The sequence below is a fragment of the Neofelis nebulosa genome, chromosome 7 (genome assembly GCF_028018385.1).
Source record: "Neofelis nebulosa isolate mNeoNeb1 chromosome 7, mNeoNeb1.pri, whole genome shotgun sequence".
Taxonomy (NCBI): domain Eukaryota; kingdom Metazoa; phylum Chordata; class Mammalia; order Carnivora; family Felidae; genus Neofelis; species Neofelis nebulosa.
Window position 1 is genome coordinate 54,932,015 of NC_080788.1, and position 15,723 is coordinate 54,947,737.

At 43.1% G+C, this 15,723-nt stretch overlaps 1 protein-coding gene across 1 annotated transcript; it reads left to right on the top strand.

Annotated features, from left to right (window-relative positions):
• Positions 1 to 433: 433 nt before the first annotated feature.
• Positions 434 to 8,221, top strand: LOC131516584 (endogenous retrovirus group K member 6 Env polyprotein-like). Its single transcript, XM_058737784.1, has 2 exons — positions 434 to 976; positions 6,166 to 8,221. The coding sequence occupies exon 2, from the start codon at positions 6,167 to 6,169 to the stop codon at positions 8,111 to 8,113; it is 1,947 nt and encodes a 648-aa protein (XP_058593767.1). The 5' UTR covers positions 434 to 976; position 6,166; the 3' UTR covers positions 8,114 to 8,221.
• Positions 8,222 to 15,723: the final 7,502 nt, after the last annotated feature.

The following is a 15,723-nucleotide window of genomic DNA, read 5'->3' on the forward strand; positions in this document are numbered from 1 at the left end:
GAATCCAAAAATAATTGGACAGGGGGCAGGAATGGAAGAGACTTCTTGGCATAGTCCATTGATGAGATGTGAACACTGATGATGGATTGCATTTACTATTTTCTCTCATGATTTAGTTTTATAATTATGTAATAAAAATGGCATTTTATGAGAAAAGCAATGCTGTAATATTGATTAAGCATAGTTATGAAAGAGAGGGAAGCCCCCTGAAACATTTTAATAGTGATCATTCAATTCTTCTTTCATTCTCTGCAATCTCTCTTCTATGACCCCCATCTACACCTGTGGGGGGCCGGGCCCCGGTGCCAGGCTGAGACCGGGTCGAGCAATGTTCCCCGTTGACTCAAGCCAACCCGGTGGTCCCCCCTCCCATTCATGTGGGAGGCCGGGCCCCGGCGCCAGGCTGAGACCGAGACCGGGTCGAGCAATGTTCCCTGTTGACTCAAGCCAACCCGGTGGTTCCCCCTCCCATTCCCCCACTTTCAAGGGCATACGAAAGCCTTGTCAAGGCTGAGAAAGTTAATTCCTGAAGCCTGTAGTCTGCAGGTGTTGGCAGTAATGCTACCTCCCTTTTTCTACCCCGAGTCAGATAGAAACAAACATGGGAATTGTGTTTTGCTAGCAATCTTATCAACAAGGTCTTGTGACCCATCTAGAAAATGCACAAGAAACACAGAACTAAATGTTTTGGTGGGCAGCAATTATGTGAAACCTGTTTATTCTTAGAGTGACCTAACCCATAAGAGTCTGGTTATAAAAGATTGTGTACAGCAACAATAAAGCCGTCACTTGGGCCATCAGCCCAGGGGACCCTCCTGTTCCCAAACTTTCTCTGCTCTCTTTTTTTCTTGCATTCCCCTACCCTCAGGACCCTGACCTCAGTGTTTGTCGCACCAGCCGCTACAAGTGGCGCCCGAACAGGGACCTGACACAACAAGGAGGAAAGCGAAAGCGGACCGCGCGGCGTCTAATTCAGGTAGGGGAACTGTGCCAGCAGCACAGATGACGGGAGTAAAACTATGGGACAGAAACAGTCTATGGAACAGGGATATTTTATAACTGCCTTGCAGGCTCTTATGAAGGAGAAGGGAATTAAGGTTTCTCAGTCAGCCCTTAGGGAATTTTTTGACATAGTGCATGATTATTGCCCATGGTTTCCAGACGGGGGTACAGTTGATTTAAAGGATTGGCAGCGAGTTGGTCAGGAACTTAAAAATCAAATGAAGATTCGTGGAGCTGCGGTTCCAGGGACTTTGTGGTCTACTTGGACCTGTATTAAGGAGGTCCTTGATCTGCAGGATTCTATTGAAATAGTTTCTCTTAGCTCAGAAGCAGCCCAACCCTTAGTGACTTCAGATGCTCCTGTCCCTCCAGAAACTACTTTCAATGCCCTTTTGGGACAGTCACGGTGCCTTCACCTTTACCTCCTCTCCCCCTCCTAGAACAGTTATCTATGCAAGATCCAGAAAATAGTGATGACTCTCCTTTTGGGGATCAGGGAGATGATGGGCCGTATTTGGAAGATCAGAGGAAGCCTGCCTTCTTGGCCCCTCTGGTCCAGAAGGTACCTTTAAAACGACCTTCTCTTCAGGCAACAGATAGAGGCTTACCTCGGATGGCTTTCCCTATTACTCAGAATCAACAGTCCACTGAACCTTACCCCGTTATGGGAACTACTCCTTTGCAGCGGACTCTGTATCAAGCAACACAGTATGGGGAAGACACCTCTGCTTTTCACACTTACCCTGTTATTCAGCAGGGGGGACAGAGAGTGTACTCCGCCCTATGTTTTAAATTGCTGAAAGATTTGAAATCCTCTGCAGCCCAGTATGGTCCAACAGCTCCCTTTACCCTGTCTATGCTTGATAATTTGAGCAGGGAGGCATTATGCCCAGGAGATTGGAAGGTCATTGCTCAGGCTTGTTTGAGTGTGGGAGATAACCTCTTGTGGAAAGCAGAATTTGCAGAGAATGCTGAAAAACAGGCTATGTATAATAAAAGAACTAACATACCAGTGGATTTTAACATGCTCACAGGTACAGGACAATATTATGATGTGGGCCTCCAGCTAAATTATCCTGAAATTGCATATAATCAAATTAATACCTGTGCCATTACAGCTTGGAAAAAACTCCCCTCCACAGGGGGCAGAACTGAGGAATTGTCTAAAGTTAGGCAAGGGCCAGATGAGAAGTACCAGGATTTCATTGGGCGCCTTTTGACTACAGTCAGTTGTATCGTTACTGATGGGGAGGCAGGTACCATTATTGTAAAACAACTGGCTTATGAAAATGCTAATTCTGCATGTCAGGCAGCCATTCGTCCTTGGAAAAATCAGGGTACCTTGGAGGATTATATCAGACTATGTGCTGAGATTGGACCATCTTATATTCAGGGCATTACCTTGGCAGCCGTCTTAAAGGGAATAGACCCCTTACAGGTGCATGCCCAGCTTCAGGGTAAAAACGTAAGAACTAATCCAAGGAAGTTGGGTGGAATAGTGTGTTTCAAATGTGGCCAAAAGGGCCATATGAAGGCCCAATGTCATAGTACAAAAATAATTCCAACCACCCCCAGTTTGCCAAGTGGCCCTAACATTAATAATAAGCCGGCAATTATTTGTCCCAGATGTAGACGGGGGTATCACTGGGTCAGTGAATGCCGCTCTAAAACTGATTGTAATGGCAAACCTCTTCAGGGAAACTGGGAGCGGGGCCAGCTGCAGGCCCCTCAAACAATTGCGGCAATGTTCCCACAGGCGCCTTCTCACCCATTGTGTCAAACACTGGAGACCTCCCAGGTATTAGCCAACTACACCGCGGCACCCCCACCAGTGCAGGACTAGATCTTGCCCCAGTTCAGTCCGTTTACCTCGAAGGAGGGCAGCCCCCTAAAGCCATCCCCACAGGGATATGGGGGCCTCTACCCAGGAATACTTGGGGGTTATTATTGGGAAGATCCAGCTGGACTCTTAAGGGATTGATGATCTATCCTGGAGTTATTGATGAAGATTACACTGGAGAAATAAAAATTTTGGCTGGCTTAACTATGGGAACTTTGGTGCTTGAGCCCAAGACTCCCATAGCACAATTGATCTTGATACCCCGGATATCCTCCAATAATAAGGCTGTTAAACCTTATCGGGGAAATCAGGGGTTCGGCTCCACAGATCTTTATTGGGCTAAAGTGATCTCTGTAGAAAAGCCCATGCTTACATTGCATATCCAAGGAGTCCCTTTTGAGGGACTAGTGGATACAGGTGCAGATGTCTCAGTTATTGCTCAAAAAAATTGGCCTGTCACATGGCCTACTCAAGTGACTAATATTCCAATTAAAGGTGTTGGTTATGCCTCTGCTCCATTTGCAAGGCTCTGATTATTTACATTGGAGACTGCCTGATGGTATGACTGGAACTTTTCAGCCTTTTGTTTTGAATATAGATCTTAATCTCTGGGGCAGGGACATATTAACTGCAATGAATTTGACTCTGGAGACTAAGGCAGTCCCGATTCAAAAACAGGCTAATCTTGCTATGCACCTTATGAAGGAAATGGGCTATATTGAGGGGAAAGGCTTAGGGAAGGAGTTACAAGGGAAACCTGAGCCATATGTCCCCGAGCCTAAAAGAGACCATTTCGGATTGGGTTTTTCCTAGGGCCATTGGAAACTCCCCACGCTATGCCTCTCCAGTGGATGACTTCCACTCCAGTGTGGGTTGACCAATGGCCCTTACCTACTGTTAAGAGGGAGGCTGCTGCTCACCTCATAGAGGAACAACTGCAATTAGGTCATTTAGTTCCCTCCACCAGTCCCTGGAACACCCCAATCTTTGTGATTAGAAAAAAGTCAAATAAATGGAGGTTGCTGCAAGATTTGAGAGCAATTAATGCTGTCATGAAGCCCATGGGGGCTTTGCAACCTGGCCTCCCTTCCCTATCGGCCATTCCTTTACAATATCAATTACTAGTTTTGGACTTAAAAGATTGTTTTTTTACCATTCCATTGGTCCCTGACGACGGAGAACATTTTGCATTCTCCCTGCCTTCCACTAACTTACAGGAACCTGCTAAGCAGTATCAGTGGCAGGTCTTACCGCAAGGCATGGCTAACAGTCCGACTTTATGTCAAGAGTTTGTGGCCAGAGCAATTGCCCCTTTTAGACAGAGTTTTCCCCATGTATATTGCATCTATTATATGGATGACTTACTTTTGGCTGCTGAAACTGAGGAATTATTACAGGAGGCTTTTATTTCTCTCCAAAGATGCCTTAAAGCATATAATTTGATTGTTGCCCCTGAGAAAGTTCAAAGGGAAGCACCTTTTGAATACCTAGGGTATCTCATCTCCAAATCAACTGTCCGACCTCAGAAAGTATCAGTTAGAACTGGACATTTGACTACTCTAAATGATTTTCAGAAATTATTAGGAGATATAAACTGGATTAGAAATACACTAGGAGTCACCACAGAACAATTACTGCCTTTGTTTAATATTCTAAAAGGAGATAGTTCTCCAGCATCCCTGCGAAGTCTCACTCAGGAAGCTAAAGAAGCTATAAGACATATAGAACAGGCCATTCAGCAGGCCCAAGTCACTAGAATTGACCCTTCTCAGCCTTTGTATCTAATAATATTAAAACCTCAGGTCATCCCCTTTGCAATTCTGTGGCAATCTCATGGTCCACTTGAATGGCTACATTTAGCCTTACACTCTCTGCATGTCATTAATCCTTTACTATCTATGGTTTGTCTTCTCATCATTAGAGGAAGATCCCGAGCTGTTCAGCTCTTTGGACACGATCCAGAATTTATTGCATGTGCCTTTCTGACACAGAAGCTGGTGGACGCTGCTTTTGCTCAGTCCATCGAATAGCAACTTGCCTTGGCTAATTTTACAGGTCAAATTAAATTTCATTTACCTTCTGATTCTTTAATACAAGGTTTCAGTCTTATAGATATTTTGCCCTATAATCCTATTGTTTGTCAGCCGATTGAAGATGCTGCTTCCATTTTTGTGGATGCTAGTAAAGAGGGTAAAATTGCAGTGCATTATGTCACTTCCCAACATAAAAATTTGATCACTTTAAATTATACGACTAAATCTGTCCAAAGGGCCGAGCTTTATGCTGTACAGGTAGCCCTAAAAACTTACCCAGAGTCTATAAATGTCTATTCTGACAGTCAATACGTTGTCAACGCCGTGTTGCAACTTCCCACTGCCTTTATACTGACAGCAGATGAGGAACTGTATCATCTATTTCATGCTATACAAAAACTTCTTAATTCACGGCACAGTCCAATTTATATTTCCCACAGTCGAGCTCACACCAATCTGCCTGGTCCCCTAGTTGCTGAGAATCGGATAGCCGATGCAGCAACCCATTTATTGCAAGTTCTGCCCATTACCACTCCTTTGGAAACAGCCAAAAGGAGTCGTGATAATTTTCATCAGAATGCGGCAGCCCTTCGACGAGAATTCAAAATATCTCGTGAAGCGGCCAGACAAATTGTTAAACAGTGCGGCATCTGTCCGCAATTCTTCCCACAGCCGGTCTATGCCATTAATCCCCGAGGTCTTCGGCCCAATGATTTGTGGCAAATGGACGTCACCCAATATTTACCTTTTGGGAAACTGCAATATATACATGTGTCTGTAGATACTTGCTCAGGCTATATACATGCTTCAGCCCACCCAGGAGAAGCATTTGTTGATGTTCAAAATCACCTATTTTCTGCCTTTGCAGCAATGGGCAAACCTCATAAAATAAAAACTGACAATGGTAGTGCTTATACTTCTAAATCTTTTGCAGAATTTTGCCGCCGACTCCGAATTGAGCATACAACTGACATTGCTTATAATTCCACAGGACAGGCTATTGTTGAGCGAGCTCATCTGACTCTAAAACAATATCTGCAAAAACTTAAAGAAGGGGAGATATTAAAGGGAAAGATAAAGTATTCCCCACATGTACATCTCACTCTTGTGTTGTATGTTTTAAATTTTTTAAATGTCAATGAAGCAGGGATGACTGCCGCAGAGCGTCGCTGGGGAAAGAGTCAAGAACCTCTCTTGATGGCTAGATGGAAAGATATGCTGGAAGGCATTTGGTGAGGCCCAGACCCAGTCCTTCGAAAAGGGCGAGGGTATGCTTGTGTTTTTCCACAGGATGAGGAAGCGCCACGCTGGGTCCCACTTCGGCTCCTCAGAGACATTACGGTTGCGCCGAAAAATGGCCAAACTGACAGAGACGGAGCCCCCCCAGAAGCGACAACGGCGGAGTCATAAGGCGGGTACACCCACCTGGGGACAGATAAAGAACCTGTTGACCCAGGCCACTGATGTAGTGATGTCCTCAGGTAGAGAGGTAACGGCCACACATGTCTTCTTGGCATGCCTGTGCATTCTAACTACAACCGGAGAGTCTGCCCTCTATTGGGCATACATGGTAGGTCCTCCTACAGTACAACCTGTAACATGGAGAGACCCCACACCCATAGTATACACTAATCTCACCTTTATGGGAGGGGAAGATGCAGGGTTTTTGCCCACTGTGTCGGCCTCTATAAATTGGACGGCACTCTCTGCAGGAGTACCCATCTGCCTGCAAAGGGAGTCTATGCCGTACAAACTTGCTTATGGGTGTTTGGGTACGAAACCAGTAGGGCGGTCTATTACTTATACTATGTGGCAAAATGACAAGCGTCTTTCTGAATGGGTACCCCGCTCTGTTGCCGCTTATTGGCAAAAGAGAGAATTATTAGGAGAATGGATGTTTTTTGGACCGCATGATCCCCCTCAGAATCTTCCTATATGTCCCTCAGCTGGTCAAGGCCTTACTGGGGACTCACCTTGGGGTATATGTGCCCAATCCTCTTCTTTGAGGATGACTCCTAAAGACATAAACTATACCATTACAGATTATTCCCGAAAGGCCCAGCTAGCTCAGTCGGTAGAGCATGAGACTCTTGATCCCAGGGTCGTGGATCCACCTCCTAGCGAGGTACAGGTACACCATAAGATTATCCCACAAACCATTTTGCAATCCCCTGAAGGAAGAATTCATTCTGATCTTTGGAAGTTATATGCTACCTTTGATAAAATATATACTAATGACAGCTTTAGTTTTCCAGAATATTATGTTTCTCCAGTTCTGCAATTGCGTGCCTGTGTTCCTCCACCCTACTATCTGATTGTTGGAGATGGGACCATTACTCCAGTAAAAGAAGATGGTCATCAGTTATACCGGCTGACGTGTCCTGCTTGTGTTTTGACCAATTGTCTACCAGTAGATGGACCCTCTAGAAGTGGAATGAAGGTTTATCTGGTCTTACAACCTCCCTACTGGATGTTGCCAGTATATGTTACAGGACCTTGGTATCCTAATTATGGGATGCAATTGGCTTTAGAAATCAGTAAACGGCTGCGCAGGACCAAACGGTTTCTTGGACTCTTAATTGTTGGACTCATAGCAACAGTGACTGTAATTGCCTCTGCAACTGTATCTGTAATATCCTTACATGAAAGTGCCCAAATGGCATCCCATGTAAATGAATTGGCTCATAATGTATCCAAGGTGTTTGCCACTCAAGAACGAATAGATCGTAAATTGGAAGCCCAATTAGAGGCACTACAAGAAGCATTAATGTATCTTGGTGATCAGTTTGCTGTTTTGCGTACCAGACTTTCTTTAATTTGTCATGATGCATATAAGCATATCTGTGTTACCCCTTTAGAGTATACCAATGTCACATGGGGACAAGTGCGTCGTCATTTACAAGGGGTTTGGCATGATGCTAATACTAGCTTAGACCTCTTACAGCTACAAGAAGAGATAAATGCTGTTGCAAGTAGCTCACTCAGTTTCCCTGACCCTGGAGATCTCGCTGAAACCATACTGCACCAACTTAATGGGTTTAATCCATTTAATATTCTTCAGCATTCCTTTTGGATCTTTATTGGAATTGTTTCCGTAATATCTGTTATACTTGTCTTGCTGTGTTATTTCTGGAGATGGGGTCTTACTGCCTTTACCACATACCAAGCCAGGATGCACATGTTGCAATTACAAACAATAGGGGGACATGTGGGGGGCCGGGCCCCGGTGCCAGGCTGAGACCGGGTCGAGCAATGTTCCCCGTTGACTCAAGCCAACCCGGTGGTCCCCCCTCCCATTCATGTGGGAGGCCAGGCCCCGGCGCCAGGCTGAGACCGAGACCGGGTCGAGCAATGTTCCCTGTTGACTCAAGCCAACCCGGTGGTTCCCCCTCCCATTCCCCCACTTTCAAGGGCATACGGAAGCCTTGTCAAGGCTGAGAAAGTTAATTCCTGAAGCCTGTGGTCTGCAGGTGTTGGCAGTAATGCTACCTCCCTTTTTCTACCCCGAGTCAGATAGAAACAAACATGGGAATTGTGTTTTGCTAGCAATCTTATCAACAAGGTCTTGTGACCCATCTAGAAAATGCACAAGAAACACAGAACTAAATGTTTTGGTGGGCAGCAATTATGTGAAACCTGTTTATTCTTAGAGTGACCTAACCCATAAGAGTCTGGTTATAAAAGATTGTGTACAGCAACAATAAAGCCGTCACTTGGGCCATCAGCCCAGGGGACCCTCCTGTTCCCAAACTTTCTCTGCTCTCTTTTTTTCTTGCATTCCCCTACCCTCAGGACCCTGACCTCGGTGTTTGTCGCGCTGGCCGCGACATACACCAAAGTTACCTCATAATGGCTCAAACTCTTAACTTTATTTATTCAAAATAGACTTCTCTCTTGTTCTACAAACCCATACATTCATATATCCCTTTCTACCTAACATTTCCTCCTAAACATCCTCTAGGTACTTCAAATGCCACTGAACAGAAACTCATTATCCTTACTGCAGTTTTCGGTCATTCTGCTCATGGGAGTTTTAGTATGTGTTTCTCAAAGTGGTTCTTGTTTTTGCAGCGAAGCATGGTAAAATCTTCTATAGCCTCCACAGATATTAAAGAATAAAATTTTTATGGATTTTTCTGATATTGTTGGCAAAAACTCTTCCTATGTGTTAAGGCTATCTTCTATTAAAGCAGCATTTCTTTTGTAAATAGGTAGGTAGGTAGAGGATGGTATAGATAGACAAAGAGAAGGACAAAGAAACAGAGAAACAGGGAACTATAAATAACAGTGTTTTACAAAATGAAGGAATAAGTGGATGAACGAGTCACTGATTCTCAATGGGGTAGAAAGACATCCAGAATGGGTGAGCCATTATCTCTGCTGATGGGTCTTTCCTGGTCTATTGTAAACATGGCTTGAGTTTTAGAGAACAATCATATTTTCAAATACATTGCTCCATTAAAACACTATCTTATCAATCTTGGTGTTTGGGAAATTTGGTCACCAAATTTACAGTGGAAATTAATAAATGTTTGTGTCTCACATGCTGTTTTAAATGTCCTTTAAATTTCTCTTTGAGACAAAAGACATTAAATATTCAACTGAGGTAAACTTCAATTTTTCAACTTTATACCATGGTTATTTCTTAGTCTTCATCTTTCTTGACCTCATAGCAGTTTTTTTTTTCAATATATGAAGCTTATTGTCAAATTGGTTTCCATACAACACTCAGTGCTCATCCCAAAAGGTGCCCTCCTCAATACCCATCACCCACCCTCCCCTCCCTCCCCCCCCCATCAACCTCAGTTTGTTCTCAGTTTTTAAGAGTCTCTTATGCTTTGGCTCTCTCCCACTCTAACCTCTTTTTTTTTCCTTCCCTTCCCCCATGGGTTTCTGTTAAGTTTCTCAGGATCCACATAAGGGTGAAACCATATGGTATGGTATGGTATGGCTCTCTGTATGGCTTATTTCATTTAGCATCACACTCTCCAGTTCCATCCATGTTGCTACAAAGGGCCATATTTCATTCTTTCTCATTGCCACGTAGTACTCCATTGTGTATATAAACGACAATTTCTTTATCCATTCATCAGTTGATGGACATTTAGGCTCTTTCCATAATTTGGCTATTGTTGAGAGTGCTGCTATAAACATTGGGGTACAAGTGCCCCTATGCATCAGTACTCCTGTATCCCTTGGGTAAATTCCTAGCAGTGCTATTGCTGGGTCATAGGGTAGGTCTATTTTTAATTTTCTGAGGAACCTCCAGACCGTTTTCCAGAGCGGCTGCACCAATTTGCATTCCCACCAACAGTGCAAGAGGGTTCCTGTTTCTCCACATCCTCTCCAGCATCTATCGTCTCCTGATTTGTTCATTTTGGCCACTCTGACTGGCGTGAGGTGATATCTGAGTGTGGTTTTGATTTGTATTTCCCTGATGAGGGGCAACATCGAGCATCTTTTCATGTGCCTGTCGGCCATCCAGATGTCTTCTTTAGAGAAGTGTCTGTTCATGTTTTCTGCTCATTTCTTCACTGGGTTATTTGTTTTTCGGGTGTGGAGTTTGGTTAGCTCTTTATAGATTTTGGATACTAGCCCTTTGTCCGATATGTCATTTGCAAATATCTTTTCCCATTCCGTTGGTTGCCTTTTAGTTTTGTTGGTTGTTTCCTTTGCTGTGCAGAAGCTTTTTGTCTTCATAAGGTCCCAGTAATTCATTTTTGCTTTTAATTCCCTTGCCTTTGGGGATGTGTCAAGTAAGAGATTGCTACGGCCGAGGTCAGAGAGGTCTTTTCCTGCTTTCTCCTCTAGTGTTTTGATGGTTTCCTGTCTCACATTCAGGTCCTTTATCCATTTTGAGTTTATTTTTGTGAATGGTGTGAGAAAGTTGTCTAGTTTTAATCTTCTGGATGTTGCTGTTCAGTTCTCCCAGCACCATTTGTTAAAGAGACTGTCTTTTTTCCATTGGGTGTTCTTTCCTGCTTTGTCAAAGATTAGTTGGCCATATGTTTGTGGGTCTAGTTCTGGGGTTTCTATTCTATTCCATTGGTCGATGTGTCTGTTTTTGTGCCAATACCATGCTGTCTTGATGATTACAGCTTTGTAGTAGAGGCTAAAGTCTGGGATTGTGATGCCTCTCTAGCAGTTTTTAATAAAATTGAAAATTTCCTCCTTCCTGAATATTTTCTTTAGTTGGCTTGGGCACATCACTCTCTCTTAGCTGTCCCCTTGCATCACTGGCTGCTCCTTCTCAGTCATCTCTGGTGACTCCTTCACATCTACTTGACCTCTTTAAACATTGTTATGCCTATCTACAATTTCATATGATATCATGGCTTTAAAAATCTGTATGACAATGATGCTCAAAGCAAAAGTTCAGCCTCAACCTCTCATCTAAAATTCTTTCTGCTAATTCAAAATCTCTACAGAGGTGTTCAATACAAATTTAAAGTCAATGTGTTCAAAACAGAACTCCTGATTTTCCCCTTGACTTTAATTTAACTGCAGCAGTCTCTTCTCTACCAATAACAAGTGATCTATCCAGTTGTGTGAGCCAAAAATCTTGGATTTTTTTTTAATTCCTATCTTTCCTCATAACTTACCAGTAATTTTTTTAGGAAATCTTGTTGGCTCCACCTTAAAAATATATCTATAAAACTACCAATTCTCAGCATCTCTTTCTGTTCCAATTTTCTCACTCATATCCACATGCTATAACCTTGGTTCAGGTATTAACATTTCTCATCTGGAGTATTGCAATGATTTCCTAACTGGCTTTCTTTCTTCCTTTCCTGTGATCCTTTTAAAACTAAAGTGGGTGCACCTGAATGGCTCAGTTGGTTGAGTGTCCAGCTCTTGATTTCAGCTCAGGTCATGAATCAAGGTCATGGGATTGAGCCATGTTGGGCTCTGCACTGAGCGTGGAGCCTGCTGGATATTCTGTCTCTCTCCCTTTGCCTCTCTCCCCTGCTTGCTCTCTCTCTCTAAAATAAAACAAAACTTAAGTCAGATCATGTCTTTCTTTTGCTCAAAACTCTCCAGTGGTTTCCTATCTTCTCAGAGAAAAAGCCTATAAAACCTTAAGTGATCTGTTTCCCCAATAGTCTATAACCTCTCTTTTGTCATTCTCATTTGTTGTGCTCCAGCCACACTGACTTTCTTGCTTTTCCTTGAACACATTCCTCCAATCTGCCATCTCAGAGCCTTTGCATTAGCTGTTCCTTCTGCCTAGAATAATCTTTCTCAAATACTTCCAAGTCCCACCCCTTATTCAATTATCTATTCACCTTACTACCTTCTCTGATTACACTACTATAAAATAGGAACACCTCATTTTCTATCTCACTAATCATGGTTAACTTTCCTCTAAGGCACTTTGAAATAATTTGATGTACTATATGTTGTGTTAAAAGGGAATCCCTGAACTATGTTACTGGATGTAGGGAAAAATCTTTTGAAATATTTAACAAAGAGAGGGCAAGATGTTGTCAGGAATAAGGAGGACTCAGCAGAGGCACTGGGCAAAATTGCGTTTGTGGAAAAGAGCTTTCTCTTTAGGGACAGAACTTAGTGCTGCCAGACACCAGATTTCATGGCCCCCAAAACTGCTTTAATGACTTTGAAAGGGGTTAGTAGAAAGGTGGGGAGAGATTTATAGGCTTATATTTTTTGCATATGAGATGCCAGAGGTGGAAAGAAATTTCAATCATTGTCAGTACAGGTTTCCTCCAGTCTTTACCATGTTGAATTAAAACAATGCTCAAACTGCAGGGTTTCCCACAACAGAGCAGGTATCCCAATGACCTAGGGTAATTCCATGATTAAGATGGCTCTTCACAAGGCCACACTCTTTTCTTATCCTCTCATCTGAAGCAGTGGTTTCAATGGAGAGTGGTGAGTTGTAAATGTCATAAAACATCAGAAATCTGGGAGCTGGCCCTAGGCCTACCGTGGCTTACCTCCAAATCCCTGGCTTCCCTAAAGCTGAATGCCTGGTTCTAGTCTTATAAAAGCAACACTCTGGCAGAGACTACTTTGAAAATTTGCACCCAAACTGCAATTTTAGGGATTTGAGAAACCACAGAAATAGCTTTTCCTTTCCATTTCCAAAAGTAAAGAAATGGAGGGTATTTTAAGGGTAAAGAGATTTTCTGATTAAGTGGCTCCTTGACTAAGCCCTACTAATTGTCACTGATGCCAGTATTAACTGTCACAATTCCCAGAGAGCATCATAGAGCAGGGGAAGTGTGCTGTATACATTTTCTCCCTCAACACCCCCCCAAACTCTTTCTGCAACTCTGCCTTTTCACCTGTGACCAAGAGGCAGTGATTTTGTGCACTATTCTCTTCACTTGTCATCCCCCTCTGTCATCAAAAGCTACTCTCAGAAAGCAATCTAATGTTGGTTACTTATTCCTTAAACTCAAGGCTATTTACTTTGTTTCCTCTCTGTGTTTGTTTTCCTCTCCAACAGTGTGAAGGTCATCACGAGCCATCAGGAGGATGGAAGTCGAAAACAGAAGCAAACTTAAATCATATGCTAAGAGAGCAAGACTCACATGCCAAAACCTTGTCAGTGAAGCAAAACCAGGACAGGGGCTGCACTGTAGTTAGAGCAAGAAGCATTCGTTTGGGGAAGAGGCATATACACAAAAACGATTCACAGGCAAATCCAAGATCAAAGTGAGCAAAGAGTTTAGCAGATTATGTTTTGGGAGAAGACACAGGAAATAGGGCATGTTGGTTTGGATGAATTCCCTGACTTATACATGTGTGTGTGTCGGGGAAGGGGGGCTCCCCTTTGGACAAGTAATGACTCCTGGGTATTAGGTGCACTTCTACTGTTCTAATAGAAAAAATTAACATTTACCAAGCACTTTCTTGGTGATAGGCACTGTGCTAAGTGCTTTACTTGCATCACTTTATTGAATTCTTACAACTATCATATGGTGTAAACACCATGTTTATCCTCATCACTGGTTTAAGCTTATAGAGTAATATGTGTAGAATCCAGGGTTTGAATCCAACTCTAGTTGATTCTAGATATATTGCCCACTATACAGCTGGATGGCCTCCATTGGGTTGAGTGTTGGATTAACATACAGCCTGTATTTGACATAGAGCAACACTCCTCAGTGTGTAAATAAATAGAGTGGGACCTTTTTAAAAGCCTCCCTCCTGTAAATCTATTCCCCTGAGGGTTTCAATGATCCTTATAGTTCTTTGGGTTCTGTAGTGGTAATGTATCTGTTTTGATATCTTAGATTTAAAAAAATTTTTTTTAATGTCTATTTATTTTTGAGAGATAGAGCATGAGCAAGGGAGGGGCAGAGAGAGAGGGAGACACAGAATCCAAAGCAGGCTCCAGGTTCTGAGCTGTCAGCACAGAGCCCAATGTGGGGCTCGAACTCATGAACCATGAAATCATGACCTGAGCCGAAGCTGGACAGTCAACCGACTGAGCCACCCAAGTGCCCCAATATCTTAGAATTTAATAAACTACCTTGGTCTGCAGGGATCTACTCTCTACAATATTAGCTCTGGTATAAATCTAATATACCTTTTAATGCAATCCAGATGTGTCTATCAGAGTCAGCCTGAAATGGATAACACATAAAGAAAATTATTACAAAGGCATGGGTAGTGACAATTACATTATAAATTTTATCATCTCCTAATAACATACCAGGTTGACTAAATTCTCCACTAGGATTCCTAAGTCCCCTATTATTGTGGCCCAGGGGACACAACGCCCAAAGTCCCTGAAGAGATTTCTCCTAATAATTGGAGTACAATGCCTAACTCTGTTTCTAATTCCCTAAATGCTATTCTGGAATACATCAAAATTGAATGAATGTTTGCCTTGGGTCTCCTCAGCCCAGGGACTCATGCACTATCACACCATTTATTGGCATTCATTCACTCTTCATGGAACCACTAAGCAGCATGGGGCTGAACAGTGAACAGGACAGGCACTGACCCTTGGGAAGCTTATGGTCCAAAGTGGTAGCCAACCCACACCGTAGTATAGACAGTACAAACCATAGAACCATCCCATTCTACTTCCTAATGGGCTGAAGTTCCCAGCCCTATTTTTAAAAAATTTTTTAACATTTATTTATTTTTAAGAGTGAGAGAGACAGGGCATGAGTTGGGGGAGGGGCAGAAGGAGAGGGAGACGCAGAATCAGAAGCAGGCTCCAGGCTCCGAGCTGTCAGCACAGAGTCCCACGTGGGCTCGAACTCACAGACTTGCGAGATCATGACCTGAATTGAAGTTGGATGCTCAACTGTCTGAGCCATGGAGGTGCCCCTCCCACCCCTATTTTTAATCTTAATAATAAATGCTATAGGGTCCTTCACTCAGGTTTAGACAGCTCTAGGGGTTCATTTAGACGAAAACTATTCTTGATACTCTTGAGCTTCCTAATCATAATACAAGCCACTTCAATATGGAATAAACTTATTCATGCTCCTGTTTATTCCAGATATATATGTAATTTTCTCTTCCTGGAAAACTTTTTCCTTCCCCTTTTTAAAATGTTTATTTTATTATTTTATTTTATTATTTCTGAGACAGAGAGAGAGACAGAGTGTGAGCAGGAGAGGGGCAGAGAGAGAGGGAGACACAGAATCCAAAGTAGCTCCAGGCTCTGAGCTGTCAGGACAGAGCCCGACGTGGGGCTGACGCTGGGCTCGAACTCACGAACCATAAGATCATGACCTGAGCTGAAGTTGAACACTTACCCGACTGAGCCACCCAGGCAACCCCTTTCACTTTTTAAAAAAAAATCTAGTTTTGGCCTTCCTTCTAAGCTGAGCTCAGGTTCCCTTCTTCTCTGAAACACTC